At 47.2% G+C, this 25,836-nt stretch overlaps 13 protein-coding genes across 13 annotated transcripts; 6 read left to right on the top strand and 7 right to left on the bottom strand.

Annotated features, from left to right (window-relative positions):
- Positions 1-1,288: 1,288 nt before the first annotated feature.
- Positions 1,289-2,299, top strand: EYB26_004962 (uncharacterized protein; the record flags this gene model as incomplete). Its single annotated transcript, XM_054264252.1, has 1 exon — positions 1,289-2,299. One exon carries the CDS (start codon positions 1,289-1,291, stop codon positions 2,297-2,299), a length of 1,011 nt encoding a protein of 336 aa, XP_054120227.1.
- A 414-nt stretch (positions 2,300-2,713) lies between these two features.
- EYB26_004961 (uncharacterized protein) lies at positions 2,714-4,250 on the top strand (the record flags this gene model as incomplete). Its single annotated transcript, XM_054264251.1, has 3 exons — positions 2,714-2,933; positions 2,999-3,212; positions 3,275-4,250. 3 exons carry the CDS (start codon positions 2,714-2,716, stop codon positions 4,248-4,250), a joined length of 1,410 nt encoding a protein of 469 aa, XP_054120226.1.
- A 250-nt stretch (positions 4,251-4,500) lies between these two features.
- Positions 4,501-5,739, bottom strand: EYB26_004960 (uncharacterized protein; the record flags this gene model as incomplete). The annotated part of the gene is made up of 1 exon (XM_054264250.1): positions 4,501-5,739. The coding sequence occupies one exon, from the start codon at positions 5,737-5,739 to the stop codon at positions 4,501-4,503; it is 1,239 nt and encodes a 412-aa protein (XP_054120225.1).
- Positions 5,740-6,045: 306 nt separating this feature from the next.
- EYB26_004959 (uncharacterized protein) lies at positions 6,046-6,927 on the bottom strand (the record flags this gene model as incomplete). The annotated part of the gene is made up of 2 exons (XM_054264249.1): positions 6,046-6,427; positions 6,497-6,927. 2 exons carry the CDS (start codon positions 6,925-6,927, stop codon positions 6,046-6,048), a joined length of 813 nt encoding a protein of 270 aa, XP_054120224.1.
- Positions 6,928-7,559: 632 nt separating this feature from the next.
- Positions 7,560-8,623, top strand: EYB26_004958 (uncharacterized protein; the record flags this gene model as incomplete). The annotated part of the gene is made up of 3 exons (XM_054264248.1): positions 7,560-7,868; positions 7,922-8,016; positions 8,071-8,623. 3 exons carry the CDS (start codon positions 7,560-7,562, stop codon positions 8,621-8,623), a joined length of 957 nt encoding a protein of 318 aa, XP_054120223.1.
- A 157-nt stretch (positions 8,624-8,780) lies between these two features.
- On the bottom strand, positions 8,781-10,041 carry EYB26_004957 (uncharacterized protein; the record flags this gene model as incomplete). The annotated part of the gene is made up of 4 exons (XM_054264247.1): positions 8,781-8,917; positions 8,966-9,143; positions 9,210-9,757; positions 9,810-10,041. 4 exons carry the CDS (start codon positions 10,039-10,041, stop codon positions 8,781-8,783), a joined length of 1,095 nt encoding a protein of 364 aa, XP_054120222.1.
- A 731-nt stretch (positions 10,042-10,772) lies between these two features.
- On the bottom strand, positions 10,773-12,890 carry EYB26_004956 (uncharacterized protein; the record flags this gene model as incomplete). Its single annotated transcript, XM_054264246.1, has 6 exons — positions 10,773-11,690; positions 11,744-11,828; positions 11,883-12,267; positions 12,347-12,502; positions 12,559-12,569; positions 12,631-12,890. 6 exons carry the CDS (start codon positions 12,888-12,890, stop codon positions 10,773-10,775), a joined length of 1,815 nt encoding a protein of 604 aa, XP_054120221.1.
- A 576-nt stretch (positions 12,891-13,466) lies between these two features.
- EYB26_004955 (uncharacterized protein) lies at positions 13,467-14,291 on the top strand (the record flags this gene model as incomplete). The annotated part of the gene is made up of 1 exon (XM_054264245.1): positions 13,467-14,291. The coding sequence occupies one exon, from the start codon at positions 13,467-13,469 to the stop codon at positions 14,289-14,291; it is 825 nt and encodes a 274-aa protein (XP_054120220.1).
- A 580-nt stretch (positions 14,292-14,871) lies between these two features.
- On the top strand, positions 14,872-15,886 carry EYB26_004954 (uncharacterized protein; the record flags this gene model as incomplete). Its single annotated transcript, XM_054264244.1, has 3 exons — positions 14,872-15,292; positions 15,363-15,514; positions 15,566-15,886. The coding sequence occupies 3 exons, from the start codon at positions 14,872-14,874 to the stop codon at positions 15,884-15,886; spliced, it is 894 nt and encodes a 297-aa protein (XP_054120219.1).
- A 2,810-nt stretch (positions 15,887-18,696) lies between these two features.
- EYB26_004953 (uncharacterized protein) lies at positions 18,697-20,483 on the bottom strand (the record flags this gene model as incomplete). Its single annotated transcript, XM_054264243.1, has 7 exons — positions 18,697-19,311; positions 19,365-19,743; positions 19,801-19,858; positions 19,926-19,951; positions 20,007-20,131; positions 20,199-20,294; positions 20,373-20,483. 7 exons carry the CDS (start codon positions 20,481-20,483, stop codon positions 18,697-18,699), a joined length of 1,410 nt encoding a protein of 469 aa, XP_054120218.1.
- Positions 20,484-21,588: 1,105 nt separating this feature from the next.
- On the bottom strand, positions 21,589-23,298 carry EYB26_004952 (uncharacterized protein; the record flags this gene model as incomplete). The annotated part of the gene is made up of 5 exons (XM_054264242.1): positions 21,589-21,743; positions 21,799-22,034; positions 22,097-22,530; positions 22,598-23,106; positions 23,166-23,298. 5 exons carry the CDS (start codon positions 23,296-23,298, stop codon positions 21,589-21,591), a joined length of 1,467 nt encoding a protein of 488 aa, XP_054120217.1.
- A 400-nt stretch (positions 23,299-23,698) lies between these two features.
- EYB26_004951 (uncharacterized protein) lies at positions 23,699-24,439 on the top strand (the record flags this gene model as incomplete). Its single annotated transcript, XM_054264241.1, has 1 exon — positions 23,699-24,439. The coding sequence occupies one exon, from the start codon at positions 23,699-23,701 to the stop codon at positions 24,437-24,439; it is 741 nt and encodes a 246-aa protein (XP_054120216.1).
- A 75-nt stretch (positions 24,440-24,514) lies between these two features.
- On the bottom strand, positions 24,515-25,796 carry EYB26_004950 (uncharacterized protein; the record flags this gene model as incomplete). Its single annotated transcript, XM_054264240.1, has 2 exons — positions 24,515-25,067; positions 25,126-25,796. The coding sequence occupies 2 exons, from the start codon at positions 25,794-25,796 to the stop codon at positions 24,515-24,517; spliced, it is 1,224 nt and encodes a 407-aa protein (XP_054120215.1).
- Positions 25,797-25,836: the final 40 nt, after the last annotated feature.

Raw genomic sequence — 25,836 nt, 5'->3', positions numbered from 1 at the left:
CCTTGATGCAAGCACGGACGATGGTCGCGAGGCGTTTGTTTTGGAGCGTCATGATCGAATCAAACCAGCACGAGAATCGTCGATACGAGTCTTGGAAGAGAGCAAAGAGAAACGGTTCGGAACTCGGGCTCAAAGAGGAACAAATGCCCTCCATTCGATTTTGACGTCAACAATTTTAAGATTGGAAGGCGTCTGAATTTGGAAAACAATCAGATCTAATGGCAGGAGTCGGCCGGGGCAATGTGTCTTGGGTTTCGGAACGAATGCTTCAAGACTACCGTATGTCTTCGGGGATGAACCTATTCAAGAAGGTCGATTATGCGAGGCTTGGGATGGCCCTTGTCACCCATGTATGTGGGGTTGTGGCTGCCTAAGGACTGACTAGGGTGAAGAGTGATATTATAGCGACCATAGGAAAAACGGTTTCTCGTTTTATACAGGTCTTCGAGCTATTTAATGCATGACTAATGATACGACGTCGAGGGAAGAGAAGCAAGATACTTTGAGGTGGACTCCGCCGAAGGTAGCATCCATGGATTCGTCCACGTTCCTTCTGCGACGCAAACGAAAGGCTGGATATTCCGTTGTGGCAGGTCTCGTATTAAACACATCAACAGTTGCTGGCAATAATACACAGATGAAATATCTTATCACATGCCGCCTCGCGAGGGACTAGGTAGGGATTCTTCAAGTACCCCGGACATCGTGCTAATCATGTTGTGAGTACATTCTTTTTCATCGCGATTACCGAGACGGCGACCTCCGAATATACTAAAATTCGGGCAAAGCTATTTCATAGGAGCTTGCATGAATAAACACGGTGTTTATCGAATGTCGTAAGTATATCTCTGCACGTGAGCCCCAGTTTTGCTCAACGGTTACATCCGCGACACGGGTGGGCTGTTTAGGCTCTCTTGTCGCAAGCTCTAATTCGCCAGAGACAAGATAACGATCTGATCTGCATGATTTGCATCCAGGAGTATTGTCGCTGTTGTGTTGTGATTTGGTATTCGCCGATAGCCTGGCGTCTACGTCTCATTTTGTCGGGATTAAGGTTATTTCGATCGATGCCAATGCGACGGCATTATCAAGCATCGTGCCAGCCCGCCAAGTGTTGCTAATTCCCCAGCAAAAGCCTTGTTTTCTTGGCTCTAACCAGTGGATCGAATGTTTCTATAAATTCGCAAGGTCGACCGCTTGAAGATCCCGCATTGGGACTTGCCTTGTATCACACATTCCTCTCACTACTGATTTGTTCCTGAAAGGCAGAGCTCAAAGGCAACATACAATGCTTGACTCTCGTTCCCTCATCCTTGCCTTGGCCACCCTCCAGGGCGCCCAAGCCTGGGGTACTCTCGGCCATGCCACTGTCGCTTATATCGCCCAAAACTACCTAGATGACACTACAGCAGCCTGGGCCAAGGGCGTCTTGAGCGATACCTCGGGCTCTTACCTGGCCAACATCGCCTCGTGGGCCGACTCTTACCGTGCCACCACCGCTGGCAAATGGTCGGCTCCCTTGCATTTCATCGATGCCGAGGACAGCCCTCCTACCAACTGCAACGTCGACTATGCACGAGACTGCGGCTCCGCTGGCTGCTCCGTCTCCGCTATCGCAAACTACACACAGCGTGTAGGCGACGCCCGCCTTAGCAAGGCTAACACCGCCGAGGCTCTCAAGTTCCTCGTTCACTTCATTGGCGATGTCACACAGCCTTTACATGACGAGGCTCTAGACCGAGGTGGAAACTCAATCACTGTCACTTTTGACGGCTACAGCAGCGACAATCTGCACTCGGATTGGGACACCTACATGCCCGCAAAGCTGGTTGGCGGATCCACGCTGTCCGACGCTCAGACTTGGGCCAACGAACTCATTGACCAGATCAACAACGGCAGCTACAAGAGCGTGGCCGCAAGCTGGATCGCGGGTGACGATATTTCCAATGCAGTCACTACCGCTACGGCTTGGGCTAGCGATGCCAACGCTCTTGTGTGCACTGTTGTCATGCCTAATGGCGTCGCAGCGTTGCAGCAGGGTGATCTGTACCCAGACTACTACAACAGTGTGATCCCAACCATCGAGCTGCAAATCGCAAAGGGTGGTTACAGACTCGCAAACTGGTTGAACACCATCTATTCCACCAAGGTTGTCAAGGTCAAGCGTGAAGGCGAAATCATGGTCTCCAAGAAGGATGTCGACTTGTCGGGTCGTAGCTTCTTGCCTCCTCCAATTCCCTTGAGCGATGCCAAGATAAAGAGGGCTGCGGCCGGATATGGATGCAACCACAGGCACTGATCTTCTAATTGCGGGAATAATAAACGTTGAAGAGTTAGATATCAGGTTATGGTTGTTGGTGCAAAAGTGTGTAAATAGTCAGTTTTCCCTAGCTAGGCAGCCAAGTACCTATGTTGGACCATGAATGAATGTGAATGATGAATTAGTATGCGCCTAACAGCTCATCAGCCCAAGAACTCCTGACGGATATAACCAAATGCCTGTACTATTCTTCAGAGGAGAAGTTTGATAATATTCGGAGTGTTTCTTGAGTGTAGAGAATAACTAAAGCGTCGGTTGCTCTTTCCGGCCGGAGAGAGCCAACGTGGGGCCGGGCCGCGGACTCACTCCGTTGAACTTTTTAAGCTTCCAACTTTCTTCAACTACTTTTATTTCCAGACCGAGAGCTCTCGACGTCGCAGTTGTATCTCAAAAATGGAGGATATCGACACAAAATGCGCCGCCTTGCGGGCGCAAATTGCTGCCACAGAATCCCAGCTTTCAGCTCTCAAGCAGGAACTTGAAGCGGCCGAGAAGCTGCGCGGGGCAACAATGCCAGCACCATGCAACAACTCTGAGCGCAAATGGCCTCTCTCGCCAGAAGAGTACCAGCGATATGGGCGCCAGATGATTGTGTCGCAGATTGGGCTACCTGGTCAGACACCCTGATTGCTCTGTTCTTTGTTCCAATAGTACAGTTGCTAATGGCTAGTATTTCAGGTCAACTCAAACTTCGATCCGCATCGGTCCTATTAGTCGGCGCAGGTGGACTGGGCTGTCCCGCCGCATTATATCTCGCGGGAGCTGGAGTTGGTACACTTGGTATGGTCGATGGTGACACGGTCGAATCCTCGAATCTTCATCGCCAAGTCCTACACCGTACGAAGAACGTCGGAAAATACAAAGTGGACAGTGCGATTCAATATCTCGAAGAGTAAGATCGCGCGCGATAGACCTGGGGGAAACCATTGCTAATGCTATATGTTCCATCCATAGATTGAACCCTCACGTCAAATATCATGCGTATCGTGAGCATTTAACCTCGCAGAATGCACCTCTCATCTTCCAAAATTACGACATTATTCTTGATTGCACGGACAATCCTGCGACGCGATATTTGATATCAGACACTGCGGTCCTTCTCGGCAAACCACTTGTCTCAGCATCAGCGTTGAGAACTGACGGGCAGCTCATGGTCTTGAACAACCCACCGAAACCAGTTGGTGATTTATCGGGAGGCCCTTGTTACAGATGCGTCTTTCCTAAGCCACCGCCTGCAGATACTGTCGTCAGCTGTGCGGATGGAGGTATACTCGGTCCGGTAGTTGGTACCATGGGTGTTTTACAAGCGCTAGAAGCGATCAAAGTCCTCACGAAACCCGCCAGCCAAAACGCTGATGACCGACCTGCGCTTCATATATTCTCCGCTTACAGCAACCCTCCGTTCCGCACGATTCGCCTTAGAGGTCGACGTGCTAATTGTGCTGTCTGCTCATCGGAACCGACTATCACATTGGCGACTCTACATTCGGGATCAACGGACTATACTCAATTCTGTGGGTCAGCAAATTTTCCACAGGTACTTTCTAAAGACGAACGCATATCTGTGCGCGAATTTGAGCCCATCTACGATTCCAAGAAATATACACTGGTCGATGTCCGGGATCCAGTTCAATTCGGCATATGCAGTCTCGAAAATAGCATCAATATTCCCATCTCACAAATCTTACAGGGCAAAGTCCTCGACAATAAGCAAGAGACTTTGCAGTCACTATTCCCACCAGAAGTGGCATCTACCGACTCTACGGATCCGATATACTTTGTCTGCCGTATGGGCAACGATTCGCAGTTGGCTGTTCAAAAGCTGAAAGAGTTAGGCTTGGATCAAAATGGGAAACGATTCGTTGGCGATATCCGCGGTGGACTCAAAGCATGGAAAGCGGAAGTTGACCCAGAGTGGCCAGAGTATTAAAGTAGACCATTAGATCAATTAAAAATAGCACAAGCACAAAGTATAATCCGAGGAGTGGAAGTTGATGTACATTGTTGTAAAGCGATGAAACTCTCGAATCTACAACAAAGGTCCTGAATTATCAAAGTGCAAGTGAACCATTTCTGCCTTTCTTCATTGACGGGAGTTTAGGCACAAAAGCCCTCTTGAAATTCTTCACCTTTAAACACCGTCACGATGTTCCAAAGATGGTAGTACCCAGTCGAGTAAGTCACACCGTAGGCAACCCTTGAGCCCTCCACTGTTTAACAACCTGCTGCGCATCACGAGCAATGAATTCAGCCTGCGCAAATCGATCCATCGTGACCGCCCGAGGAAGCGTAGTCCTAAGGTCATTAACCGGAATCCTGAGTTCATCTAACGCCGCAGTGCCTTGGTGACTAGTAGTAGTAGCTTCCGAAAAGATCTGCGAAAGCGCAAAGTTGGATGCGACACTATTCCAGTCGGCAGGGAGCAAATGACCATTTGCGCAGAAGACGCCGTTCCAGACATGTTCTGCGTAGCCGCGATGGTTGGGACATGACGCCGTTGCGAAGTAGAGATCGACACCAATTCGCGCGCTAGAGGTTTTGTCCTGTGAGGTGATGTTGGTCGCAATTGTGTCGATGGAACTGTGAATGATCTGGTTTGGGGAGATGCCCCAGTCATGGCTTCTTGATGCAGGATTCCAGCCTGGTAACAGCGGGGAGGTCCAGGGTATCAAGGGATCTTGCGAGATAAGAGCAATGGTCACCAAGCGCACCGCGCCATTTGAGCCTTCGACCCAACGCGCGGCTTTCTCGTAGATGTACTCACTCTCGAAATTTCCCTCCCTTTCGTTGGCGCGATCAACGTGAATAGTCTCAAGGATAACGCTAGAATATGCCCCTACTTCATGGAGAGCGAGACGGGCAAAGTAGTTACATCCGTGCCAGCGTCCAGAGAGTGCCCATTGCGATGCGTGCCAGGTTCTGTATTCTTTTTTGGTTGTTGTTGACAATATTCTGGCGACCTGACTGAGCCACGTATCGAATATTTTGATGAGTTGGGTCTGCACTTGGCATGGTGGAGGGTACAGTATGATATGTTGCATCACAGCATCATAGTCAACGGGTGAGATGCATGGTTGGTTGGCGAGGAAATAGTTGGCTCGGATAGGCGAGACGATGAAGTGGGTGAGTGAAACGCAGTTTCTCATGTTGATTGTCTCGCGATGTCGGGTCACGGAGGCATTTTTGAGGTGGTCGAGTGTGGTAATCAGGCTGGATAGCATGTCGCTGTTTTGTCCATGGATCTGAAGGTGTCTTGCCATAATGTGAGATTTATTGAAGTGTGCCTGGCTGGAGTGTCTTTGTTGATGCGGCTCTTGAGTCAAAGGAGAGGTTTCAGTGTGGTCTTGTCGCTTGGATAAGCGACTTTCAACTGCGACAGGTTGTGAAGAAAGATCCTTGATGACTTGAGAACTCGACATTGAATCGTTTGGCTGCCACCAACCTTGTGTCGGGGATTAAGATGAGGTCAAGAAGAATGAAATGAAGCTAAAGAGAGATGAATCGGGACAAAGCTGCAAATGAGGTGCTGGATAAAAAATAAAGAGTAATCGAGTATGTAAAGATCAACAAGGAAGTAAAGTACTCGATCAGAGTCAGAGGGTATCACAAATTAAGTGGAAACAAATAGCAAGGAACGACAGAAACGCTTTCAAGAAATCACAAGCCGATGGGCAACTCCGCCGGGCAACAAGCAGTAGATGATGATATACATATCCCTCTCAATGTCAAGAAACAGTAGTAACATTGACAGGCGAGCTCTCCAACCAAGCCCAATCCACCGTCACTCGCCCTTGGTCAATCTCAGCCAATGTCCCAAACACGGATGTCGTGGTATCAATATCCGTCGCCTTGCAACCGACACAGCGGTCAACAACCGTCACATCAACACTCTTATCATTTCTTCGAAGTCGTAGCTTCAACCCACACAGTGGGTTTGCATTGGGGTTTGACCCGGTTTGCGCGGCGTCGAAGACTAAATGAGATACAGCACAGATATTGTCTGATGATGATGAAGTCATGCCACATGCTCCCAGCCCAGGCTCATAATACGTCAAATCACCACTATATGGCCCTCCATGTGAGGTTGGTAGGGGAAGATTCTGGGTCCTGTAATACCAAGCATACGGAATTAGCCATAATTCGTCTCTACTACTACCGTACACGAAGGATACTCACTTTTTACCCGTGGACAATCCAGCTGCAAGACCAATAATAAGCGCCAACAAAGCAATTATCAGCGCAGAAATTATTCCAGCAATTGCATAACGGCGCTTCCGCTGCTCATACGGCAGGTACTTGTCTAACGGACCAAGACGGACTTTGTCAAAGAAAGCGAGAGACAAAGCAGGCAACGCAAACCGTCTTCGAGCGCCATAATTGGCTGTTTGCAACTCCCATGTGCCAATTGCCACATCTTTCGCTGGGTAAGAAGCTATGCTCTGCAATTGTTCATGGCTTCGGTTGTCTGCGGTAGTAGTGGCGGTGGATTCGACGATGGGAGCTTCGTTTGTGCCCACAGATACAGGTTTGCGCTTTGGAATGCTCTGTGGCTGTGGAGGCTGAGCAGGTGACGGTAGGACCGGGTCGGGATTCTGGCCATCTGCCATTGTACTTGAGGTTGTGGAGATCTGCAAGGTCGTGTAGAATGTATGTATATGTAGTCGTCATATAAATAAGCTGGAGGCAATATCTGGGCTAGCGCACTGTCCAGAACGCATCAATTCATCGCGCGACTTGGTAACCTCGTACGTAATGCGGCGATTCAAAGAAAGTTCATAGAGAATACGAAGATGGAGTATGATTTGGTGGAGATTCGAGAATGGAGAAGGGGAGGGGAGTTGGTTGAGTTGAGTTGACTCGTCGAGAGCAAATTAAGGGGTTGACCAATCAGAAGCCGCAATTCATTCGGCGGAGTTGTGGACATCATCTCAGTCACAACTCCGCTGGCTGATTTCTTCTTCTCCATACAACACCTCTCGTTCAACTTGTCATGACTTCACCATTTGCTCTCTGTATGCATCAGCAATGGAAGATTATGGTACTCCGCAAAAGCCGTGCGGCGATGCGGGATCCTTACTAACGAAATTGTCCAAAGCATGGAAATCTTGACTTCAATGTTATATATAACTGCTACCTAACCCCCTAAGGGTACTATCGTCTCCACGAAACTCTGTTACTTAAAAATAAAACCACTCTGGAACTTCCCTTGACACTCTAAAATCATTTCTCTTCTTACACAATGACACTTAAATACCTCATAACCGGCGCCACAGGTGGTCTCGGCAGCCAAGTCCTCACCTACCTCTCCCTGCTCCTCCCCTCATCAGACTACGCCGCTGCCTCCTCCAACGAAGCAAGGCGCTCTCAATTTGAAGAGGCCGGAATAGCCTTTCGAGTTGCCAACTTCAATGACCCTACAACATTAGACTCAGCCTTTGCAGATGTTGAGAATTTGTACTTTGTCAGTACGAATACGTTCGACAATGCAAGGCGGAAGGTGCAGCATCGTAATGTTGTGGAGGCTGCGAAGAGGGCTGGTGTGAAACATGTTTGCAATATGGAGATTCTTCCTTGGTGAGATGATACTAATCATGAAGTTAGGTGTGGTATACGTCTCTTGCTTTTGGTGGGCTAGGCTCAGACTCGAAGATAGCTGTGCAGCAAGCCCATCTTGAGACTGAGACGATGTTGAAAGAGTGTGTTAGCCCGTACTCTAACTTCATCAACCCATGAATTAACCCATGATCCAGATCAGGCGTAACATACACCTCCATCCGCGAAGGCATCTATACCGATGCATTCCCCCTCTTTCTGCAATGGTATCCCAACACCGAAACTGTAATCCTTGCCGAAGACGGCGTCATCACATACACCGCCCGCGAAGAACTAGGGGAAGCAAACGCTAAACTCCTGCTGAAAGGAGGCCACGAGAACGAAATCGTTCTGTTGACTGCCAATGAACCCCTACGCGGAGCGGACATAATCAGAATCATCAACGAGACGACCAGCCGAAACGTTACGCTGCAGCTCGTATCACCCGAAGAGTACGTTAGGTATCACACAGAAAACGACATTGGTAAAAAACTAGAGTCGTTTTGGACGTCGAGACTATCCTGGTTCCAGGGTATAGCGAAGGGAGATGCGAATTTGTCGAATCCATTGATGAGAGAACTTCTAGGGAGGGAACCGAAGACTGGGAGTCAGCTGATTCGAGAGCTTTTGCAGGAAAATCGGGATTATACATGGCATCAGAATTATGTTGATAAGGGTCAGTATGAGGCTAGTTTGCCGAAGAAGCAGTGATCACTGAAAGCACATATCAATGACTGAAATGGAGATCAGGAAGAATTGATGCATAATATTTGTTATCATTAAGCACAGTAATATACTTTTGGTAAGAACTCACGTCATTCGCCATCTCTGTATAGGCACGTCACGCCATGTCATTCAAGTGAAAACATCAGACAATCTCTTGAGCCCTCTTCCATAGATACTCAAAGTCATCGCCAATGAGCTTATTCGCCTCCTCTTCAAGCTTCCTCTGACTTAACCCCCTCTTTCCAATAGCTGCAAGGGAGTCGATCAGGCCCAGTTCAACTGCAATAGTTAGCATATGCATCAAATTCGAAGAAAAAAAAGACTTGCCATGAATCTCGACTGCAGCGCGCTTCCCACTATACATAGCGTGCACCACATTGGTGGATCCATCATTGTTGGCATCTCCAACCACATAAATACCAGGGTCGCTAGATTTCATGGTCGGTTCAACCTTGACCTGCACCCTGTTCATTGCCAAGTTGAGCTCTTCCGGTAAAGTGGATCGCTAAGTCGTTGGAAAGTTTGTGATAAAAGCTGCTCGTACGACACTGGACCCGTCGGCAAGATTGACACGGAAAAGGTCGAATTCCAAACCTTGAACGGGATCATTATATGTGCTGCCATCCTGAAGACGTTCAATGGATAGAATGGTTTCATTGTTGATGATAACATTGCATGCCTGTAATTGCGCCTCCCACTGGGGATATTTGACTGCTAGTGCTACTTGTTGGTCTGGAGTGTTTGTGCCATTGACGAAAGCAATGATGTCTTGGTTCAGAGTCCAGACTTCGATCACGCTGCCCAGTACATCGCTGAGGTTCCCCAGGATGCCGAATGGCTGGTCCCGGTGCTCGTAACCATCGCACCAGGGGCACCAGTAAATGTCCTTTCCAAATGCTTCAGCGACACCGGGAGTGATGGGGAGTATGTCTTTTATTCCAGTGCCGAGCACAATTCTGCGAGCAGTGTATGCCTCGCCGTCGGACACTATTGCTTTGTAATATGTCCCGTTGTCGATTGATTCGACAGATATGACGGTCCCGTTTCTCATGGTGGTAGTCGCATTGTATCGCGAGATTTGCTCCCGTGCGAGTGCTCTGAACACAGCCGGAACAGTGCCTAAAGAGTTGTAAGGTTGCCATGTATACCGACAGGTCTAGGATGAACAGACTATCGTTTCCAATCACGTCATGCATATGCCCAGTAGGATCATTGCGGTATTCACCCGAGTCAAACATCAATGTCTTCTGCCTGACTCTGGAGAGCCCGCTTGTAGCACTTAGACCGGAACGACCACCTCCTATGACAATGACATCGTAATTGATCTCAACAGCGACGGGGGCTGCGATGGTCAAGCCAATGAAGCTCAATAAGAGTAGTGAAAGGGCTTTGATGGAAGACATGATGTCAAAAAGAGTCAACAATGGAGAGGCGCCGGGGAAAATGCCTTGAAGACCAAATTGTTCCTTTTCTGGGCTTCACTGGGAAGATGCGACACTTATACCCAGTGCCCATCATGACGACCTCAGCCAGCCATGTTACCATGTACAGCGGTCAAGGCAATGCACCGCGAACCGTCCGTACTCGCTACTCAGAAGGGAAGGTGACTGACTGACCGTCACTTCTCTGCGTAACGTCCCTTGCGTCTTCTTTCATCCGGTTCTAGCAGATTGGCACCATGGGATCTCAAAATTCAGATTGTATAGTTATATAATAGGTATACCGCAAATAACTAACTAACTACATGGATTGAGTCATCCAGTTACATAATCATTTCTAGAATCACATCCTGGATTGCGACGGGTGTACTGGTATTATTTATACTGTACAGTTTACCTGTCAATTGATATATGTAGTTTATACTATGTATAGTTTACCCTTCTTAGCTTACTTTGTACGTAAGTATAAATATCTCCCATCTTCAGGTAATCCCAAGGGTAATACGTGTAGACTGCAGAGGCAGTGACTCATTGAGTGGTAAACCGTGGAGTTGAGAGGCCCAGAGAGAGAATTTCTCCCATGGATGCACTCTCGCATCACCTTGTGTGTTACTTCGGCAATCTTCAATTCTTGCTGGGGTTCAGGGTTGTTCAAGAATACTGCGTTATAAAGTACTAGAGTAACGTAACTTGTCTCACAACCTCGTCGCTCCAGCTGGCGGCGCAACTCCATTTCCTTCTGAAGAAGCCCTATTTGTATATAGTTCCCACCCTCTCCCTCTGTATCTTGCTGGCCATATACCATTCCGCCCCGGAGCCAAAATCCCATTCGGATCCAGACAATCCTTCATCTTCTCATTCAACTTCATAAGCGCACTATTGTTCCAGCTATAAGTCCCCGCAACCTGGTCGCTAAGCAAGAGATGCGTTCGGTACTCTCCATATCCCTCTTTGGCCGCATCATCAATGAGAGTTCGCATTACTCCTAGAGCTATATCGCGCTGCTTAGCGTCATCGCGGTCATAGACTGCTTCAACAACGAGATGTAATTCGCGCAGACCCACGATAAAATCGAGGAAAAAATCGAGACCGGATGCTTCCCATTGTTTCTTAGCCATGTGCCACAGTTTCATAGCATCAGCTCCACGCGTGGGCGATACAGGGCTGAATGCGATATGTCCCCCATTGGGCCACCAGTTCACCCATGCCAGTTCCTCGAGGTCGGGTTCACCAGAGGCGATCTTGTCGCGTGACCAGAAGTAGTCGGTGGGTGGGAGTGTCGAGGGGTCGATACGCTTTGCGCCTGGAATCTTGGTAAACTCGCGATGGATTGTGTCCAGTTTTAGCTGTCGGACTTCTTTGGGACCGTAGCATGTGCCGAAGTAGACCCAGGTACATTCGCCATATGGGTGCGATTTGAGATGCTCCTTCATTTTATCCATGGGGAATGGTCCGTCTCCGTCGTAAAATGTGGAACGGGGTTTGCCAGATAACGCAAGGAGTTGTAGGGCGTGACGGATGTTGGCGATGTTGTCGAGAATCATGGCGATTCGTAGCGGACGAACGATTTCTACAAGTGGGCCCAGGTCTTCTTCGTTTTTAAAGGTGTACAGCTGGGTTTTGTAAGCACTTAGTAGGTGCCTTTTCTTGGATTGATAATCCTTACGAAGCTCTCGTGGCCGCCAGGATCTGGCATCAGGCCAAACCCCATCTTCGTAACGATCCCGAAATTTGACTGGGTGAAGATGCCACTTTTGCAAGTTAGACGATGAAAGCCACGAAATAGACAATAGTTTGAAACATACTCAATATATGGCCCGTAACCGTACTGGAAGAGCTGCCACGTATTATTCCCCGGCAAAGCACCCATGCCTGTTCGAACGACTTCCCCCGTTGGAAGCACTACTTCCATTCCTGAATGGATTCCAAAGTGGTCTCCATATGGTGTATAACCAACACCGTGGTCCAATGCGTTTCCAACCATTGATCCACCGCCCAAGTCAGGCACGTCGAGCCAAAGATGCTTGTAGCCGCGTTTTTGCATTTCTTCATACATTGCGTAGTACGAAACGCCCGGTTCGACTAGACAGGTGCAATCGTCGGGATCGATGTTGAGGATCTTGTTCATGCGTTTTCCGAGGTCTATGACGACAGCACCACGGACACGGGGAGCGGCTCCTCCATAGCCGACTATAACAAAAGGGCTTTGTTAGCAAAACACCATTTTCAATGTGGTGTAACTTGTGAAGAGGTAAGCGGGACAGCATACAGTTTCGACCCATAGAAATCGGATGCAATGGGACAAGATATTTGTTGGCCCAGATTACAATCTTTTGGACATCTTCCGTATCACCAGGATATACAACCGCGGAAGCAACAAGCTCTTCTTCATCCGTAACAGCCATCCCGTCGTGCGTATTCGGAGCTGTTCAATGTCAATTTTCAATCCTCTTGTTTCCAATGCGACAATACGAGACTAACACTCCATATACCTAGCATAGGCGATCTATTAGCAAGGACTAACATCTAATCCCCACTAGGATTTCATCTCACCAGCCATCCTCAAGCGGCTTATCATTGACCTGAACATGCTCCTTGCCAATATCGTTCGCAAGCTCCTCAAGAGCTCGAACAAAACGATCACGGTCAATACCTTGAGGCACCACTGGCAGTCGTTGTCTGGCCTTGGTCTTTTTCGTAGCGATATCATGGATCAAGCTTTTCGCACGCTGAGCTTTGTGCAAGAGTCGCGCTGGGACTCCATTGTGCTTCTGCTCCAACGTTGGAGTGAGGGATACTCTACCAGAAGACATGGCTGCGCATGGATTATCGGTCTACCTAGAAATCAGGGAATAGACGATAGTGGATTTTTAGCTCGAGAGAAACCGGGCCAGGAGTAGTTATATGTTGGAGATTGCTTAGTACCGACTCCCTAGTCAGTCGTCTTAGGGTTTGGCTGTGTGGAGAAGATAGCTACAATAGGAAATCGTCGTCCACATGAATCGATTTTCCGGGGAAGTGCCCCCACACAGGCAGTTTCAACCCACACAAGGAAGTCATCTCAAGATACGATATGTAGTTAATGTAGAGTCTAGTACTCTTCTCCGCACTCATTCTGGTGAGAAATAATTAGCAACGCTACGATGTGTGGCGATCCTAATTGTATGTATAATGCGCGTGCCGCCGTGCCGTGCTGAGATGTCACCCCACTTACATCAATGAAGCCCTTGTTTAATTTATTACTCAATCATACCCAGATACTATCACACTGAATAATATTAGTATGCATTCGGTCTTATGATATGATTCCCAAGAGAATCCATATTAGCAAATATTGAGGAGAAAAGAAGTATCAAATTTAACAAAGCCGAACACGACACAGCGGCGCCATGTCACAGCCAGTCGCACTCATAACGGGCGCCGCCTCTGGCATGGGCCTGGCTTTGACGGAGCACCTAGTAGCCAAAGGCTGGCGGGTTGTGATGGCCGACGTGAATGAGGAATCCGGCACCAAAGTCTCGAAGAAATTTGGAGACAAGGTTCTCTTTCAAGCCATAGATGTCCGTTCATATCCGCAACAAGCACGTCTATTCAAGGCCGCCTTTGAATGGGGAGGCAGCCGACTAGATTACTTTGCTGCAAATGCCGGTATTGCCGACACTCAGTTTTTGTACAGCAAAACCGAACAGCTGGATGAGAATGGACTGCTGGAGCCCCTCCGACTTGACTCCTTAGACGTGAGTCTTACTGCCGTCATCCAAGGCATTTGGCTTTACAAGCACTATGTCCGTCAGAACAAGGTTCCTGGCGGAAAAGTTGTTGTCACCTCATCCTCAGCCGGGTTATATCCAATGAAATCAAATCCCATATACACAGCTGCCAAGCATGCACTTGTCGGGCTGGTCAGGGCTTTGGGGCCTGTTTTTGCAAAGGAGAACATTCAAGTTAATGCTATATGTCCGGCATTTGTACCGACTGCGCTTTGCCCGCCACATGTGCTAGACAAATTTCCAAAGGAACATATCACGCCCATGACGACCGTAATCAAAGCTCACGATACATTTATCAAGGATGGGTCGCTTTATGGACAAACAGTTGAGTTGAGCCTGGATCAGTTGTACTTTCGCACGCAGCCTGAATTTCCGAATGAGAGCCAGCGCTGGTTGGCGGAGGACTCGCTCGGTTTCTGGGAGGAGGCATATAAAGACTCTTAATGCTTTGCTGCGTCGGTACTGTTGATATGATATTTCAGTCAGAGAACATGTTGTCAAGTGCATCAACCTTAGTTAGCAAGAGGAATCCCATCACATTCAATTCACTGCCTTTCCATGTAAATACGAAGCTTGTCGGATAGGAAAGAGAAATCAAATCAGTTGATTCTAACTGGTCAATCGCGGAGCAAGAAGATACTAACCTAACTGGGCTAGCGTGTTTACTCCAGCTGCCACTTCCGATTGCCGTGCCATGACGCGCATCACGTGACTGTCCCATTGCCGTAAGTCTCCGAACGCTTGCAATTACAGCGCCGCTGATTGGCCGTCGTCAACCATCACGTGCCGCTTTCGGCAACGGGCCCTCGGCAGAAGGACTGAGGCTAACAAGAAAGCGAGACTTTGACTTCATACCAACAGTCCCTCTTCTCTCCGCTACGAAAGCTGTACGCGATCACGTTTCACTCTCCGCTCCTCTATCCAGCTGCTGCTACGCTCTTGATTGAGCGATAGTCATTGCAGTCAATCGCCTCCGTGGTATCGTCCATTTCGAATCGAGTTGTTGCTATCCCTCGTGCCCACCATGGCCGCCCTTCGCACCACTCGCCTGTTGGCGTCTTCCCGCCCATTGTTCACCTCCTCGGTCTTCGCACGCTCCTATGCCACTGTCGATCCCCTCTCCAAGGTCAGCGAAGCTACTTCCAGCAGCAGCAAATTCGTGCCCGAGTCTCAAACCTCCACTGTCAAGGAACCTGCCCCTTCCGCCACGCCTCGTACCAAGACTTTCCATGTCTACCGCTGGGATCCCGATACTCCCTCCGAGAAGCCTCGCATGCAGAGCTATACCCTTGACTTGAACAAGACCGGTCCTATGATGCTCGATGCGTTGATCCGTATTAAGAATGAGGTTGACCCGACATTGACTTTCCGACGAAGCTGCCGTGAGGGTATTTGCGGAAGTTGTGCTATGAACATTGACGGCGTCAACACTTTGGCTTGCTTGTGTATGTGACTATTTAAATGCTCTTCACTGGGGGAATCTATCAAGCTCGCGACATGGCTAACCAATGGCAGGCCGTATCCCTACCGATACTACCAAGGAATCTCGCATTTATCCTCTCCCACACACCTACGTCGTCAAGGACTTGGTTCCTGACCTGACCCATTTCTACAAGCAATACAAATCGATTAAGCCATATCTCCAAAGGGATTCCAAGCCCGAGGATGTGCGTGCTTTACCATCCCATTGTGTTTACTTGCAACTAACATTCGGATAGGGTCTTGAGAACCGCCAATCGATCGAAGACCGCCGCAAGCTCGATGGTCTCTACGAATGTATTCTTTGCGCCTGCTGCTCTACTTCATGCCCCTCGTACTGGTGGAACAGCGAGGAATACCTTGGACCTGCCATTCTCCTCCAGTCATACCGTTGGTTGGCCGATTCCCGTGACCAGAAGACCGAGGAGCGCAAGGCAGCTTTGAACAACAGCATGAGCGTGTACCGATGCCACACCATTCTCAACTGCTCACGGACATGCCCCAAGGGTCTTAACCCTGGTAAGGCAATTGCCGAGATCAAGAAGATGTTGGCGTTCTAGAAGTAAAATCTGTCTGTCTGTATTTTTTTGGTTGAAGATTATTATGTATAAATTGACTGAGACATCATCACTTGCAATCCGCTTTTCTTCTGTTCTGAACTGTTTATCTGCCTCTATTCGCATTCGCATATGTTCCGTGCCAGAGCTCGGACGAACGGGACTTGCGGATAGTGTCTTGTTCATGAAAACCTTCCTGTTTTCTCCATTTTATTGCAATGTTATGGAGTCTAGGAAAAGAATAGAACTCAATTGAACACAATAATTGCATGACTTGCAATGCCTCGTCTATAAAACTATTTTGTTGTGTCTGCTGCAACTCCGCAAGAGGTAGTTAGTTACTATGTAGTTATTTACCGTCCTTCACCGCCTGATGACTAGACCCACCTGATGACTGATTTTTGTAGAAATCGCGAAAAATCGCGAATAATTCAAAGCGCGATATATCAACCAATATGGCTTCATATGAGCTCGCACTTGAAGCGTTACGCTCCTTGAAGCCGGACGAAAAGCCTAATATCAGTTTAGTTGCAAGAACATACGGTGTCAACCAATCAAATCTTTCAAAGCGTTTCCGCGGTGTTACAGGCTCAAAAGAAGCACAATATAATAATCAACGATTACTGAGCAAGGAGCAATCGAGAACGCTTATAAAATGGATCAATCAACTCACTGAGCGCGGCCTGCCACCTACGAATTCCATGTTGGAGAACTTTGCAAGGGAGATATCTGGTAAAGAGCCTGGCAAAAACTGGGCCTCACGCTGGCTCAAGGCTCATTCGGATAAGGTCATTTCTCGCTATTCCAAAGGCCTCGATTCGGATAGAAAGAAGGCAGATTCAGCATACAAATACACATTATATTTTGAGCTTATTGGCCGGAAAATCGAGCAATATAACCTCACGCCAGACCAAATTTATAATATGGATGAGAAGGGCTTTATGCTTGGTGTAAGCACAAAAGAGCGAAGAATCTTTACCCGGCGCAAATATGAGCAAGGAGGATATAAGCAACACCTACAGGATGGAAACCGGGAATGGATAACTACAATTGGCTGTATTTGTGCCAATGGAACCGCTATATCGCCTGCTCTTATCTATATGGCCAAATCAGGTAATTTGCAGGATTCATGGCTTCAAGATTTTGATGCTGAGCAACACCGCTGTTTCTTTGCAACCTCAGAGTCAGGATGGACCAATAATGAGGTCGGATTCGCCTGGTTGGTCAATGTTTTTGATAAAGAGACCAAATCTCAAGCAAGCCGGGGATGGCGCTTGCTTATCCTAGATGGCCATGGCTCCCACGTCACAATGCGCTTTATTGAATATTGTGATAAAAATAGAATCTTATTAGCAATTTTCCCAGCTCATTCAACACATACTTTGCAGCCTCCTGATGTCGCTATTTTCTCACCTCTTTCTACGGCTTATACGGAGCAACTGAGGCGCTTTATAAACGATTGCCAGGGCTTCACCCGGCTTACAAAACGGGACTTTTTTAGGCTTTTTTGGGCGAGTTGGGAGGCTACTTTTACAAGCGAGAATATACTCTCAGCGTTCAAGCATACCGGTTTATGTCCCTTCAATCCGGACCTCGTTATACAGAAATTTACTAAGAAAATCGAGAGCCGGCCCTCATCTAGCGATTCTGGAGCTTCAATTATTCCCGCTGAGGATTGGAGACGGCTTCGGAAGCTTGTACAAGGCGTTTTTGAGGATTTATATGATCAAAAAGCGATTCAACTCAAGGATACGGTGCTCCACCTTTCTACAGAGAATATTCTACTCAAAAATGAGATTGCAGGTCTACAAAGAGCCCTCATTCATTCGAAAAAGCGCTCAACCAAGGGGAGGGCTTTATTATTCGATATTCCTACAGAAAATGAAGGTGGAGCACTTTTTATGAGCCCGTCAAAGGTGCAGCAAGCGCGGGATAATATACTCAAAAAGGATGAGCAAGCCGCGCAGGAGCAGGCTCGTAAAGATGATAAAAAGCTTCAACAAGAGCTTACAAAGCAAGCCAAAGAGCAAGAAAAGGCTGAAAGAGCTCAAATCCGGCAAGAAAAGCAAGAACAGCGCCTGCAAGAGGCTACGGAAAAACAACGCCTTAAGGACGAGCAAGAACTCGCTAAGTTAGCTCATTTACAGCTTCAAAATGATGTTCTAGCAACTCCAAGTGCTCCAAAAAGAGCAAAAAAGCAAGTTTCCAAGCAAGTAAAGGTAAAAGCGCAGCCTGAGGCTCATACAGAGGATAATGGGGTGGTTGTTACTACAAATCGTAGGGGCCGCGCGATCCGGCCCCCTGCGCGTTTTCGGGACTAATTTTTATGCTTGTTCGATTCCTTATATCTTATTTAGTGCTACACCAGAAATTTATTATAATTTATTCTTATATGGTGTTGTAAAGCTTCAAAATATTTTATATAGTAACCCGTCAAAATCAGTCATCAGGTGGTTCTAGTCATCAGGCGGTGAAGGACGGTAATTGGCGGCTTTGCGCAGCCAATCAACGATCGCGTATTTGTCAAATATCAAATATCCAATGGAGATTTCAAAAAGATGTCCATTGATAGATCTGCAATCATCTACTCGGTACCCTTAGACATATCCATGGATAAAGACAACCTTGGAAGGTACTGCCAGTGGCTTTAGTTTTGACGCAATGGATGTACAATCATAAAATACAATCCAACCTTTGACCATTACTGAAACTTTTCAACATATAAATCAATCAAATGTATGGCTTCTGTAGGACTGCCTAAAATGTTCTTCACTGTTCCACAAGTACAACGTCTGAATATGTAGTCACTGCACTTATTGAGGAGGAAGTGGCGCCAACATATTCGCCCTAATAAACTCCACCGTCTTCTCTTGATCCGCATACGGATACCTCCACTCCAACATAGTCTCAAACTCCGGAACGGTCGGCACAGTCACAATAGACTGCTTGTGCGAGAATGTATCAATGCTAGCTTTACCGCGATACGCGCCGAATCCACTACTTCCAAACCCACCAAATGGCATACTGGTCGGCGCAATTTGAGCCATTACGTCGTTGATGGAAGCAGAGCCGTTGGGAAGGGCGTTGATGACCTTGTTGGCTTCCTCGAGGTCTTCAGAGAAGATATATAGGCCCAAGGATTCAGGTGCGATTTCTCTAGCGAGTGTTTGGGCATGGTCGGTGTCCTTGGCCTTGATCACTGGGAGGATGGGCCCGAAGACTTCGGCTTGCAGGAGGGCGTCGTCGACTTCGATGTCGGTGACGATGGTGGGTTCGATGAAGTAGGTTGTTGAGTTCAGTTCGCCGCCGAGGATGATTTTGCCCTTTGTTGAGGAGAAAAGGGATTGCACGCGGGAGAATTGGGCGGCATTGACGATATGGCCGACTGAGGGGAGCTCGGCTTTGCCTTTGTAGAACTCGGCATAATACTAATACTCATTAGCTCGGCTACAAGATTGTGCAGGAGAGAGAGGGAACATACATCCTTAAGACCGCCTACAAACTCATCATAAACAGCCTCATGCACAATCGCAACATTGGGCGCAAAGCAAGTCTGGCCAGCAGCGGCAGCTTTTCCCCACAGAATTCGTTTGGCGGCAAGACGAACATTGGCCTTGTCCGAGACAATAGCAGCATTTCTGCCACCTAGTTCCAGTGTGATGGGAGTGATGTTGTTGGCGGCTGCTTTCATGACTTCCTTGCCGACTTTGAGGCCACCGGTGAAGAGGATGTGGCCGAATGAGTGTTTGAGGAGGGCTTCGGCGGCTTCGCGGCCGCCGATGACGCAGCGGAAGCTGCTGGGGTCGAGGTATTTGGGGAATAGTTCTACGAGGAGGTCTGCGGTGGCGGGTGCGAATTCACTGTTGAATTCATCGGTCAGTGGAAATCATTCATAAACGGGCCGTCTGGTAGCTTACCTAGGACGCAGGATACCAGTATTTCCAGCGGCAATGACTCCGATGAAGGGCAGAAGTGCTATAGGAGCTGATTTAGTATTTGATGGCTGGTATGAAGCCGCATTTCGGCCGGACTGCAAACTTACTCAATGTCAAAGGGTAGTTCCATGTTCTACGACAATATCGTCAGCATTTCAATATTGGTTTTTCCTTAGGGTTGGGCTCACCCAAGTACAAGAACCGATCCCTTTGGCTGTTTTCGGATGATAGGAGACCAATTCTCAAAAGGTGGCATAGTCTCGACTACCTCATCCTTGAGCCAGTCGTCGAGATTTTGCAAAAAATGGACAATCTAATACCGCCGGGGGAACTTGTCAGCATCATCTGAACAGCGAATATAAGTGAGGGGGAAGACAAACTTCATTGGCAACACATAAGGTCTCCAAAACTTCTACCTGAACGGGCGGCTTTCCGATATCCTTGAAGATGGCTTCTATGAATCGATCGCGGTTGTCCTTTTAACAAAAATCAAGGTCAGCCCTTAATGTTGGCATTGTCAATTCTTTCTTTTTCTTTTTCTGGGTCAAACCTACGACAATAAGATGATACAAATTCCGCAACTGCTCTTTGCGCCAGGCAATAGGACGAGTCTTGCCACTGTCGAACGTCCGGCGAAGCTCAGCGACAATCTTATCAATCTCCATGATATCGTTTCTAAATCCAAACGTTTAATTGAGGTTATTATGATCAAATTCAGAGGTCTTTTCAAGTGATTGCAACGTTTACTCATTCTACCCCTCACGTCTATCGAGGAAGCTCTATCAATATATACACACGTCGCACGCAAGTGGTTTGTATCAGATCAGAAACCCCACTCAGCTAGGTAACTAGGTCCGCTAGTTGGAACTTACATAGGCTCGCAAACTAAAATTGATTGCAATTGAATCAGTCTTTGTGGCACAGCATAGCTAGTATGTACGTAGTGTTGATTTCATCCTAAACGGGAAGTGGCATTCATGGCGGACTACGTACTGCATGACAAGCAAGTATTTCATTTCCCTTTGGACCTCGAAGGTCTGTTCCAGACTAGACATGGTAGTTACATGGTGAGTCAGTCTAGTGACGATTAGCATGATAGTCGTAGTCTGGAAAAAGCAACCGCTGTAATCCGTCGATAGATCCTACGTATGTAGTAGGTACCGAATTCTGAAAACTAGTTTCCTCACATGTAATTTACATACGTACCACGCTTGTACTATAGTACATTTAGACAGACCCTGGCCATTAATTGCTACGGAATATAATGGATTGCGGACGGGGATCTGAAGGAACTAGGCCTATACGAGAATCCCATTCATCAGCGCTTGGGGCCAAACACTAACCGTAGCTAAACATGTATCCAAAAGTACATGAGCCCATGGCAGGATTAGTGAATTCATGGCCGCTAGTAACGGGAAATTTACTAAAGTCTTACAAAAGAAACGCTGTACAGGTAGATCCCAACAGCTACGCAAGGTCTCTATTGTAAGAGGTTACTAATATCCTTTTACTCACTAACTAGTGGCTCTACCATAGAAGCAGTGTGTAATTGCACGTTCAACCAATTCAACCAATTCTGGACCTCGATGGAACCATGTGTTGGTTGTCACATTTACAAGATATTTCGCGAGAGGTCCAGCATCAATTGATGTTAGGGCTTTGTTTTCTGAACCCTAACCCAGCCGCTACGTCATATGAGAAGTACGATCGTTTTATTGTTGATAATAATAGTAAATGATCAAGTTGATACATATAAATAGTCAATACTGACTAAATCTTCGATTTAAGCACAAATCCATCCCCATTGGCGATCGAATCCATAACAAGGTAGTCTAGATCCTTCGTATTCACGAATCTCGAATTGACTTGAGACAAATCCGTAATCCCGACCAGTCTCATTGCTGTTTCTAATTCATCTTTTAGGACTATAGTCATGTCTTCATTAGCACGGCCCGAAGTTGATGGAAAGTTGGAACTCACTTTGGATGAGATGCTGGACACCTTGTTCTCCGTATAGAACAGAGTATAGGAATGGCCGGCCTAGGGAGACACTGGTAGCACCTAGGCATAATGCTTTGAGAATGTCTGTTCCTCGTCGTATGCCTCCGTCAAGGTGTACTTGTATTTTCTCAAATACTTCGGGGTAGAATTTCCTGAGCTCGAGAAGAACCATGAGGCCCGGAGGGGAAGTGTCGAGGTTTCTTCCACCGTGGTTGCTGGATCTGATCAGTATTCTTCTCTTACAGATCGAATTAAGTGAAATGAGAAGGTAGCCTACCTCAATGTGATACCATCCACGCCAGCTTCTACAGCCATCATAGCATCTTCTACGGACTGAACCCCCTTCAACACTATCTTTCCTTTCCAGATAGTCCTCAGCCATTGCAAATCGTCCCAGTTCAGCTGGTCGTCGATATATGTACCCATTATTCTGGTCAATCCGCTACCACGATGGTCATTAGCACTCTGTGTTCCTGTCATGGGTGTCTTGATCATTGCGCTCGTCTTGACTTTCTCATCCGCCTCCCTCTTGCCCGGAACCGGTGCGTCTACAGTCAAGAACAAAACATGTATCCCGGTGGCCCAGACTCTTTTGAGTATAGCTTCAGTTGCCGCGCGGTTCTTGTTGGCGTACAGTTGAAAGAGAAACGGTGTTCCAGGCGGCGCTGCATTGATGATGTCTTCTAGTTGATATGATGCGTTTATACAGATCTGTCTCATTCATAATTAGATATAGTTTGAGCCAGTATGATATAATATGGAACCATGGTTTACATACACACTGTACAACTCCATTTCCTGCACATGCTCTTGCAATAGCCAGTTCTCCATCATCATGAGCAAGCTTTGCCATTGCAGCTGGAGCTACATAGAATGGCACTGACGTCTTGACTCCATGAATCTTTCGCTCTGTGACGGCGTTCCTCACATTCCTCAGGACCCGTGGACGGAACCAAATCCTGTCCCATAGCGACTGGTTTGCTCGTTCAGAGACGAGATCTGTAGCGGCAGAAGAATAGTAAGCCCATGCTTTTTTGGAGAGATGTTGTTTGGCAACCGCTTCAAGATCATGTGTGCTTAAAATACTTGAGAGTGGGGGCAGTGCCTTTTCAGCTGTTGAGTCGATGTTCGGGGGCTCGGTATTGACATCTTGTGGTGTTGCAGATGGTATTCCGTCGATGACCGTTCCTTTCAAACATGTCGATGGTAGCGTTTGTCCAAGCAGGTTAGGGTCGTGTACTTGATTATACGCAAAGGAGGCATCTTTTCCAGCATGACAGAATATGACTTGTAGAATTTGTTAGCTATGACGGACGGGTTTTTATTATGAGCTACTTGGATTTTACCATCTGCCCCGCCAGGGTGATTGACGAGGAAATTTGTTACATCCCACACTTTTCCGTTGACGATGATCCAGCAATCAGAGCTATCTGAATGAAGCGCAATATCCCCTTTCTTGAGGACTTTTTCATCATTCATGTTGACTCAATGATTCGCAGAGAAATTTGTCGCTGTTAATTGAAGAGCACCAGGCAAAGAACGATCACACATGATAGTAACCAGCCGTAAAACCCGTGTAAGCGGGATGCAGCTAAGGAATTTTCTGTAATGCAATGTTATCTGCTTACTAGTACATGTGCTTACCGTCTATCGTCCCAGAGCAGTAGATGGACTCCGACTAGTTTCGGGAAATAAAAGTCAGGACCCATACAGTGATCTTCAATAATACTTTCCCGATAACGGCAAGTCGCCGTGTTCATGTTGAAGGCTTGTGTTGGATCCTCCAGAACGGATTCGCCTTCTACACCTAGATAGGCTTTACTTTTAAAATACACACCTACCAAAAACTCACATGCTGAACTCTAGAGTGATTAAAAATATGACACAACCTCTTAGCCCCAACGACCGGCTCGTTCTCTCCCGCGTCTTTGAATCACATCCTGTGGGATCCTTGTCAAAGTCCCTCATTGATCCCGAGCTGCCAACGGCGACTAGAACCAATCTTTCTCCTACCATCCTCGAAGAACTGCAGTCCCAGGAACATTCTATCATCACTAAATGTGGCGGCGCATCTGTTTCCGCGGAGTCACTAAAAGAAGCAAACAATCAGTTGACTAGTCTCATCCATTTCCATCCAACATATTCCAGTGCGTACAACAATCGTGCTCAGGTATTACGCTTGTTATATGGGGATGACCTTTACAGAGATGAGGTGCAAACCACCACACTGTGGAACGACCTCTGCACTGCTATCACACTAGAGTTACCGGACCAGCCGAATGGAAAGGTTTGTGAATTCCAAGCGAGGGTTTTGAGAGCTGGTTATGCACAAAGGGGATACTTGACGTGGAAAGCAGCGAAACGCGCAACGCAACGATTAGAAAATCTGGACAATCTACCAGAAGAATTGAGGAGTCTGACACGGAGAGAGATGGAAGACAAAGCGAGGGCTGATTTGGAATTGGCAGGTAGATATGGTGACCAAGAAGCTATGAAGATGGCCGTGAGTGCGAATCCGTATGCAAGACTATGTGGAAACATTGTCCAAGAAGCCATGAAAGTGGAAATTGAAAAGATGAGGGGCAGTACGGAGTGGGTGGTGAAGGAGAAGACTTATTGATAGTTTTAATAGTTGCAAGTACAGAACTTGGAATTGCAATCTAATTTCTCATATAGAATCTCAGTTGAACGCATATCATAGGTTCCCACGTTTAGCTTGCTCTCTCTCAACAGCTTCAAATAAAGCTTTAAAGTTTCCAGCGCCAAACCCATCGAAGTTGTTTCTTTGAATTATTTCTAAAAAGACTGTTGGTCTGTCTAGCAATGGCTTGGTGAAGATCTGGAGTAGATATCCCCCTTCATCAAAATCAACAAGGATGCTTAACCTTTGAAGAATCTCCATATCTTCCTCAACGGTCATCCCATGACTCTTCAGCCGAAGTGACAGGTCTTCGTAATACGTCCTCGGGACAGTAATAAACTGCACGCCGCGCTCTTTCATATTCGTTACCGTCTGCACAATATCTGTGGTGTGGAAAGCAATGTGTTGGACACCAGCCCCATTATAGAATTGTACAAATTCTTCGATCTGCGACTTCTTTTTTCCCACTGCTGGTTCGTTCATTGGCATCTTTATCTTCTCATTACCCGGGGAAGCCATGACAATCGAGTTCATAGTAGAGTATTCCGTAGTGAGAGACCTGTCGTCGACAGTCCAGAAGCGGCGGAAACCGAGGCATTCTTCATAACTAGAATTTCTGTCAGTAATTAGCTCAATGAAAACGGCTGTATTGATCATAACCATACAAGTTGCAGGCAGATTCAAGATCATTCCAGTCATGATTTCCAACACAGTGGTCAATTTCGTCCACATTAATGGTTGGAAGATATCGTTGAATAGGGTCAGACTCGGTCACTGCATGATAACCAGGTAGAAAGGCTCCAGTGTAGCTCCGACGGTCTAAGAAGGTATGAGTAGTATCTCCAAATGTCTTGATGGTCGCCGCAACTATAAATCCATCTCTCCCACTTTTGATTGTCGTTGGTTCTTGAACGTTAGCTGCACCAGCTGCTACGGCATTCGAGAAAAGCGCATGGACATCATCGACTTCGAAGGCAACATCTTTGACAGCATCTCCGTGTTTTTCCAGGTGTTCATATATCTCTTTAACAAGCTGCCGTTCCTCAAATGATGCACTCTCTTCCAGAGCAGAATAGCTCTGAGTAGCAGAAGTGAGAACAAATCTCACATTATTGTTAGCAACCACATAAGACGTGGTACAACGAGAATTTGTTTCCAACCCCTGGTAGGCAATCATTTCAAAGCCCATCCGGGTCACATACCAGGAAGCGGCTTGTTTGGCGTTTCCAACATACCATGTCATATGGTCGTATCCTCTATATTTATCTAGACTCGAAGATTCGCCGCTCAATGTCTGCATATCATCCCGGCGAGGTGAATCAATACTAGGTACCATGTCTATTTATTGTGTAAAATAGGTCTAACCACGTTGTGTA

Source organism: Talaromyces marneffei, chromosome 3, assembly GCF_009556855.1.
Source record: "Talaromyces marneffei chromosome 3, complete sequence".
Taxonomy (NCBI): Eukaryota; Fungi; Ascomycota; class Eurotiomycetes; order Eurotiales; family Trichocomaceae; genus Talaromyces; species Talaromyces marneffei.
Note: the sequence above shows the minus strand (reverse complement) of the source record. Positions and strands in the feature narration are given on the sequence as shown.